The sequence below is a fragment of the Pocillopora verrucosa genome, chromosome 12 (assembly GCF_036669915.1).
Source record: "Pocillopora verrucosa isolate sample1 chromosome 12, ASM3666991v2, whole genome shotgun sequence".
Classification (NCBI taxonomy): Eukaryota; Metazoa; Cnidaria; class Anthozoa; order Scleractinia; family Pocilloporidae; genus Pocillopora; species Pocillopora verrucosa.
The window spans coordinates 6,242,147-6,251,000 of record NC_089323.1 but is presented as its reverse complement, the minus strand read 5'-3'; the positions used below and the strand labels follow the sequence as shown (position 1 = coordinate 6,251,000).

At 40.1% G+C, this 8,854-nt stretch overlaps 2 protein-coding genes and 1 pseudogene across 2 annotated transcripts; all 3 read left to right on the top strand.

Moving 5' to 3' along the window:
- The first annotated feature begins 238 nt into the window (after positions 1-238).
- On the top strand, positions 239-3,786 carry LOC131789046 (regulatory protein AfsR-like; annotated as a pseudogene).
- LOC136277118 (kinesin light chain-like) lies at positions 2,197-2,958 on the top strand. Its single transcript, XM_066158801.1, has one exon. The coding sequence runs from the start codon at positions 2,197-2,199 to the stop codon at positions 2,956-2,958; it is 762 nt and encodes a 253-aa protein (XP_066014898.1).
- A 1,788-nt stretch (positions 3,787-5,574) lies between the features above and the next one.
- LOC131789055 (uncharacterized) lies at positions 5,575-8,504 on the top strand. Its single transcript, XM_059106122.2, has one exon. It carries the CDS (start codon positions 5,631-5,633, stop codon positions 8,502-8,504), a length of 2,874 nt encoding a protein of 957 aa, XP_058962105.2. The 5' UTR covers positions 5,575-5,630.
- Positions 8,505-8,854: the final 350 nt, after the last annotated feature.

The following is an 8,854-nucleotide window of genomic DNA, read 5'->3' as shown; positions in this document are numbered from 1 at the left end:
AGGAGAAGAAAGTTGTACTTGCGTAGAAGACATTATGTAATTGTCTACAGATTAGATGAAAGAAAAAGAATCTTGAATCTCTACCTGTGCGTTATAGCTCAGTGGTTATGAGAGAAATAAACTATGCATAAAGAGTTTCTTAGAAAACAGGAAGTGATTCATCATTCACGGTTTCTGAGAATATTATCACCTGTTCTTGAGCTGTCTGTAAATCGTACTGATTATTGAGTGCAATTTAGCATGCTTCCCTAAAGATATAATCTTGTCCACCGATCTTTGAAAAAAAATTTAGACAAATTCAGAAAGCAAGATTTTTCCGACACGTTTACGAGAAAGAACATGGCGGCGGGTGCAGCCTCTTGTGATCTGTCTACTGGATCGTCTGTGTACGATACATCAGAGGAGAAAACCAATGGCTTAAGACTCCTGACACTGCTGGTTGAAGGAGGAACAGCCATTTTGCGCAAATTTCTATATTTTGTTTACCCAAGAGAATTTACAAGTCGTCTTAAACAAGAACGAGGCAAAGCTTCAAAGGCTAAAATCGAAAGGTGTAATATTTGCAATCCAATGGGAAATGTTATTCCCTCCCTCAGGTGATCCACCGAACGCAGAAGTGTTCGACATCAAATTACTGCATTTACCGCTCCGCAACATTTGTTATCTTAAGGCGCCTTCCACTGGATGGCACGAAATGCCTCCGCACGATGACGATAGTCCTGAAGCCAACATCGTCCGAATCAAATGTTATGATGGAAATGACTTGTCTCACCGTGCCTCTACAGAAATTTCAAACGGCGAATTTGAGGATATTTGGACTAAAATAACTTCAACTATTGTGGCACTTGAAGAAAGTGTACTGTGGAAGAAAATCAAAGCCCTGAAAACCGACCCCATCGATCGCAAAACTCAGCAGCATCTGGAAGAGAAAGTCAAATAATGGAGGTTCGAACGACGCAAAGTCTGATATTCACAGTTGTTTACCAGACAAGCTACCAAGTGAACTACTGTTTGGTCGATCCCAAGGAACACAGCTAGTCATAGAAATCATTGAAGAAGGTGCAATCCCTGTTGCTTTGATCACTGGAAGACCCGGATTTGGAAAGACAACTGTAGCTATCTCAGTAGCTCATGAATTAGCGAGAACCGAAAACAACAGGGCTGTGCTGTTCTGCAGTCTTTCATCAAGAGCAAGTCTAAATGAAGTAGCCACAGAGATGATCCATTCACGTGGAGAACTTCAAACGAAGTTGCCCGAGAATCCAGAGCAATGGCTCAAAAACTGGAATAAACAGATTCATACCCGTGTAACCTTTGTCCTCGACCATGCAGATGATATCATCGACTCTAACTACGGAAAACAGTTTATAAGCCTGTTGCGTACCGTAAGAATGCTGTCAGAGAAAAGAGTGACCTATGTTATCACCACAAGGAAGACTTTCAAAGATTCTGAATTGCAAGCTGGTGAGGTAAGACTTAACCCGTTATTGCTCGAGGAGCCAAAGAATATTCTTGTCTCTCGCGTGTACGACAAAGAGGTCCGAAAAAAGCTGAGTAGGACGGAGGAAATAGTCGAACTATGTGGTTTTGTTCCTTTGGCACTCTGCGTTGTTGGATCCTTGCTTTTAGATTTCCCAGAAGAAAGGCTTATTAAAAACCTCAAAGAGAAACCTTTGGAGGTTCTGGAAGATGATCAGAATTCAGTGAAAAAGGCGATAGAGACTTCATTCGATCTCTTGGAGAAATCTGAAAAGGATGCTCTCGTTCTCCTGTCTGTGTTTCCGGGTTCATTTGACTCAGATGCTGCTGAGGCTCCTGTGGAAGTATGTACGAACTCTATAACGCTGCCTATTTCGATCCTTCGGTCCTTCAAAAACAGGTCTCTCGTCGAGCAGCCAAGTTCCCAAAGATATCAGTTGCATTCACTGATCAAAGCCTTCGCGAAAAATGTCTGTACATCAGCACCTCTGTTAGCTAAGGGAGAGAAAGTGGCATGTACTCATTACATGTATCGCCTCGCAAAAAATTCCAATCTCTTTTGGGGTAAAGACACTAGCAAACAGTCCTTCGACGCGTTTGATGAAGATAGACAAAATTTTGAGCACTTTCTTCTGGCCTACACCCAAGGAAAGGAATGAAGACATTGCTGTCATAGACTCCTGTGAAGAGTTTCTCGCCAGTCTTCCTCAGAAACTAATGTACCTTGAGAAGTGTGTCCTTCTCAGATTTTACACCGAGTTCTTAACAAAGCTAAATCGAACCGTCCATCCAGATACTCATCCTGTGCACAAAGCGGAACTGTATTGTCTTCTTGGACATGAAATGAGAAAAGTAGGAGAGGGAGAAGAATATGAGGACTGCATGGAGAAGGCAGAAAAGCTGCATTTAGAACACAAAATTAAATTCGGCGAGAACTCTTTGTCAGAAGTTATATATCTCCACAGTCATGCTCGCCTTATCTCAGAGAAAAGGATACCCGACAAGCCTAAGGAGGTGTACGAGAAAGCACTCAAAATCTGCGAACAAAAACTCCCTAATCATCCTGAACGGGTGGCCACATTGTTGTTTGCTGGAAGAAATGCCAAGCGCCGAAATGAATACGAGCAAGCTGAAGAACAGCTCAATCAAGCTTTGGACCTCTCCATGAATTGTCTTGGTGAACATGTTATGACTGCTCAGTGCTTTAAAGATATCGCCGACCTCCTGTTCTTTGTCAAGAGAAAGGTACCAAAAGGTGAACGTGGTTTTGATACTGTTCTTTCGTATTACGAAAAGTCTCTGGAAATGTTAGAACATCTGGGCATGGATGGCCACAAGGAAACCATTCTAACTCTGAAGAACTGTGGATCCTGCCACAGTAGCAACGGTAACTATGAGAAAGCAAGAAAGTTTTTGGGAAGAGGGGAACGTGTTGCCAAGATAGAACTAGCGAACGATCATAGGTGGAAAGTGTGGTGAAAACACAGCAGGCCCTCGTGTTTGACAAAGAAAACAAAGAAGATCAGATGATAGAGGCAATGAATAGTGGACTAAAAATGTGGTACAAACTCGGAAAGACTATCGAAGACCTAGGCAACAAGCATGAGATCCGGAAAGTTCTAGACCGTCATCCCAATAAATTTCCATAGGATAAGTACCCTCGCTGAAAGGAATGGACGCTCTCTTCATTCTGAATTAAGAATGAATCGATGAGGAACTTTTAAGCCCTTCACTGAACAACTAACTTCACATTATCTCTGACTTGAAGATCGGTATGTTACTTTTTTAGACTCATAATGATAAATCTACCTCTCCAAAAGTTATTTTGCATAATGAATTTCAAGCAGCACTGCAGCGTAACTCTGGGTTAATCAAGCAGCGTAACCCTCTAATAAGTGGGAGATTCGATTTTTGAATTTTCCTTATACATAAAGTAGACTCAAGCGAAAAAGCAAAATTCCTTCAGTTGAGCATTATCAGTTACTCGTTGTAAAAATTTGTCTGACTGCGTTCAAGTAGAAAGGTTCCGAAGATAGTACTTGTCGATGTGTTATCACTTTCACAGCCAAGCTTACCCCCAAACTTACCAGGTTGCTTAAATGTATGTGAGGAGGATGTTTAGAGAATTTTAACCTCATGTCTGCGATATGATTGCCCCAATATGGGTTTGTCCTTTCTCCTCGAAATTTTTCAAATTACTTGTCTTTCACATCAAAATTTTAAGCGAGGAATCTTGAATCTAAATCACCGATGTTACTGTGTAATGTTAGCCATAGGAAAATTAACTATTTGTAGAAATGTTACAAAAGAGCTATTATAAATTTTAAAAGCAAAAACATTTTGGTTTTTTTCTGCTGAAAAGAATAACATATTCTTTGCTCTTTTGGTGTTAAATTTGAATGACCTGCTGAAGAAATATTTGAAATATGTCTTATCGTAACAGCAATAATTAAACGTGTGAATAAACATTATCAACGAATATATTGTGTTTCTAATGAGTAAGTATAGTTCAAGGGGGAAGTAGGATATTTGGTGTAAGCTGCTATCTCAGGAACGATTAAAAATAAGGAAATGAGGAAAAACAGGTTAGCGGAGATAATCCTGTAAGACTAAAGCAAACCCAAAAACACCACTCACCCTTCATGATACATGTTTTGTTTTCATTATTTATCATAGACAAACAAATGCAAACTTTATCGTGGGAAAGTTTGAAAGACTAAAATGAGAACCTTTATAATTTAATTTGTCGTGGCGGACTATTTTCCGCGAACCTTAGTTATTTTTATTTATTTCACAGATAACTGTGCATGAAATAATAACAGTATACCCAATTCTGTGACTTCTTTCGGAATACGATATCCTGGATGACCTTGTCTAATTGTTGGCCAATACACAACATTTCGTGGAATTTGCTTGGCTTCCAAGAATCCTTAAGATCATTATCTTCCAGACAACATGTATATCCGCTTCTAATATCCAGAGTGAAATGGTGTCATGTTCTGGGTTACGTCTAGCATCTTTTAAGTTCTGTGAAGACGGCTCTTTAAATGTTTTTCGAATTCCATGGACGCGTTTAAACTTCGCTTTGTTGGCCATTCGTCAATTAAATCTCATAGACGAAATGCTCTTTACTGGAAGTCAAACTGACTTCAGAAATTGAAAGAGAGGGAACAAAGCGAGTTGTTTAAAAGTTGCAATATCGAATCGGCCTCGAATTTTGTTTTTGTTTCATGAAAGTTTCTTTTGGGAATTGAGAATCAGTCACCGTTAGATTTAATAGAGAGTTACCATGGCCTGTTCCAGAGGCAAACGAGAAAAAAAATTTCGTTCATCTCTACCGGAAGGCTTGGTACAGGCTACTGGGTTCCAAGCTTGGAAAAATAAAAGAGCGCAGAAGGAATTAAAACCGAGAATTAAAAGGCTTGGATTATCATAATGTTAGTCACGGGTCAGGAGATACTCAACTTATTTGGGTTGCAAATCAGGAAACGCAATTGTGTCTGTCGAAATGAAAGTGTTTATAAATATTGAAAGCATTATCATAAGCATTATCAAAACCCAGCCGAGCGTCCCTGAAACTATACAGTCCATTGCACATGACGCATCTGGTTAATATAAGAGGAGAATAAAGAAATATTTCTCTTCTATCACTCCATTCACACACCTATAACATTAAAAGGCGAAAGGAAAAGAAACGGCTGAGCTTGACAGCGAGCAAGATGATCCACGGAAAATAAGTCCAAGTTGATTGACTCTAGAAGAAAGGGGAAATGTCATGAAACACATTTTCATTACGCCGGCGTCTTAAACACTTGCCTCTTTCAATATCTTTTTTGCCGTTTTCCAACGTTGCATTTCAGAAAATCGAGAAACTGTATTCTCCTCTCGCCCCTTCTCCCCCTCCCCCCCTCCCATCTGACACAAGGAAGGGAATGACTGCGTGATGTCTGTTTTCCACGATTGTCATGTCAACAATGGGTTTATATCATTTTTTTCCACATACTTGCCTCTCATTGGTTCTGAAAACAAAGCCATGCAGGTTTTGATATTATAATAAAGGATAAGATTTCTTGAATTCCTAGATGTGTCTGGTCGCTTTCATAGAAGTTTTCAACAGTTACGCTCGTTACTTGCCTCAACAGTGCTAGTAAATGGCGTCCATCTTCGGGCCATCGGAGGAAAAAACTAAGGGTACGAAGTTAGCGCGACTGCTAGTTGATGGAGGTACACAAGCGCTCAGGAACGTTTTAGAGTCTTTCATACATCCGCCTTCAACACTGCAAATTATGTTAAACAACAACATGGCGACCCTCACCAACTTAAAGAGCAGACGTAAATTATATGATAGCCAGTGGGAAAAGCTATTTCCTCCATCGGGTGGCCCACCAGACTTAAACACATTTGATATCACTCTTCTACATTTACTGCTTCGTGAAATCTGTCCCACTTTGATTGAACCTGCAACAGGATGGCACGACATGCCAGCAGAAACAGATCACAGTCGTGAAGCCGAGATCGTCCGGATTAAATGCTTGCGAAATAGCCTGTGTCATAGTATTTCCACCGGTGTTCCTAATGACGAGTTTGAAGACAAATGGAACACAATTTCTCATTCTTTAGTAGCCTTAGGGCTCGATCAGCTGGAAATAAACCGCCTAAAAGCAGAGGACATCGATCATGGTACACAGCGACGAATCGATGAAGAAGTGAGGAAATGGAAGCTTGAATTTGAACCAAGAATGAAGAACTTAGAGCAAGACCTTAAACAGTTAAAATTGGATATTTCAAGCAATCAACAACATATTTCCGCGCCACGCGTTACTCGAGAGCTTCTCAATTGTCTTCCAGATGAGATTCACCATGTGTTTGGTCGTTCAGAAGAAATCAAACGAGCCATAGAGGCTATTCAAAGTGGAACAGTTTCTATTGTGTCTTTAACAGGTGGACCGGGCTTCGGGAAGACCACTGTGGCCAACAAAGTGGCCCATGAGCTTACCAAGGCAGAATACAACAGAAAGGTTTTATACTGCTCACTTCTATCCCAAGCATCCCTCAAGGACATAGCAACCACAATGTTCCTTATCTGTAGTAACAGCCACTCTCAGCCGCCTGAAAATCCTAAACTTTGGCTTCTTAATTGGAGCAAACAGCAATATGAGAAAGTAACATTGATTCTAGACAATGCAGATCACGTTCTCGAGTCTGGAGATCGACAAGAGTTTGTTAACATGTTGCAAGATTTGAGGACCTACTCAAGGCAAAGTCTAACCTTTATTATTACTTCTAGAAAGACAGTTAATACGTCTAGTTGTGGTTTCAAGATAGAAAACATCAGATTAACCAGTTTGTCTTTAGATGAGGCAGAAAAGGTCCTTCTTTCTCGGACTGACCATGTGAAACAAAAGCTTTCCCAAACGACGAAAATTGTTGAATTGTGTGGCTGCATCCCTTTGGCGCTTTGTATCGTTGGCTCGTTGCTCTCAGAATTCAAAGAGGTGAGATTGATTAAAAGTCTTGAAAAGATACCTTTAGATGTTCTTCAAGACGATGAAATTTCCGTCGAAAACGCCATCAAGACTTCATTTGATCTCCTGAACCCAACGGAACAAAAGGCGCTGGCAGTCATGTCTGTGTTTCCAGGTTCTTTTGATTTTGATGCAGCTGAGGCTGTAATTACAACAGGAATGGACACTGATGCTGATCCAATTTTAATTCTCCGCTCACTAAGGAACCGGTCTCTTTTAGAACAACCAAGTTCAAATCGATACCAAATTCATCAGCTCATCCAAGCCTTTGCAAAGAGAGTTGGTCAAGCAAGCTTTTCCGAAACAATTCTCCATGTAGAACAACTGGCATGTACCTACTTTATCTGTCGTCTCGCTGAAAATGCAAATTTATACTGGAGCAAAGACAAATGCAAAGAATCTGTTCTAAACTTCAATGAAGACAGACACAACTTCGAGCATTTTTTGGAAGTTTACGTTGACATAATCGATAAACTTGATACAATTTCAGATTCCCCTCAAGTACCTTCGGACAAGTTTCTCGAAAATTTTCCACAAAAGTGTATGTATCTAGAAATGTGTCTTTTACCAAGTTTTTACGTTGCCTTCCTCGAAAAACTTTTGAAGTACTTTGAAACCGAATTTGTCCCACTACACATTGTTGAACTTTTATGTCTACTTGGGCATGAAAAGAGGAAAATCGGCAATCAAGAACAATATCAAAATCTTATGGAACGAGCTAAGGAAGTTTACATAAGAACTTGCTCAGCTTTTAAAGAATGTGGTTTATCACAAGTCCTTTTCTTTAACAGTTACGCGCGCTTCCTTAGTACAAAGCCTCAACACTTACCTCGTGAATGGACTTCGCAACCAATAAGTGATGTTTACGGAATAGCCATGAATTTGTGCCGGAAAAAGTTAGATAAACATCCAGAAACTGCAGCGACCTCGCTATTCTATGGTTGGCACCAGAAAAGTATACAGCTACTTCAGGAAGCAATGGATCTTTTCCAAGATTGCCTCGGGAATCATTTTATGACTGCTCAATGTCATAAATACATTGCAGACCTCTATTTCAAATGTTATTTCCCTGACGAAAATCCCGCTGAAATAGACAAATGTTTTGAACATTATGGAGCTGCACTGACTATGATGGAGAATCTTGGTGTGGGTGATCACAAGGAGAGTATTTTGACCTTAAGAAAGTTCGCACTTTGTCATCAAAGGAAAGGAAACTATGAAGAGGCCATCAATATCCTTACGAAAGCAAAAGGAATCGCTGAGACCGAACTAGAGGAGGATCACAAATGGAAAGTTATGATTGAAAGTCAGTTGGCTCTTCTATATGAATGCATTGGAAACGTAGAAGAAGCGAAAGAAATTATGAGGAAAGGACTTGACATGAACGAACGACTAAACCAGCCAATAGATCAGCTATCGAACAAAAGGGAGATCAATGAATTCCTTGATCGTCATCCAGAGCTCAGCCGTGTTCGTATGAGACCGTCCTCGCGTAAATGAGATTGACAGATAGAGACGCCTGACATGGTTTTTGTTTAAAAGCTGAGACACAATTAGCAGGTTAATTTAGATTATTCCACTGAGTTGATAACCTAAATTGGCTACCGTAAAGATCGAGTTTCTGAGCTGACGTTTCGAGCGTCAGCCCTTCGTCAGAGAAAATAGAGAAATTGTGGGTCGAGCATAAATGAGCTGTTGAGCGTAAATAGTGATCGCTGAGTATTCGACAAGATTCGTTTTTAGAGTATATATTAGCGTTAATAAATGAGAAAATGCTCGATTTTAGGTCTGTATAGATTCTTGATAGAGAGGCTAAGATTTTGTTTAAACTGTTTACGTTTACGTAAATA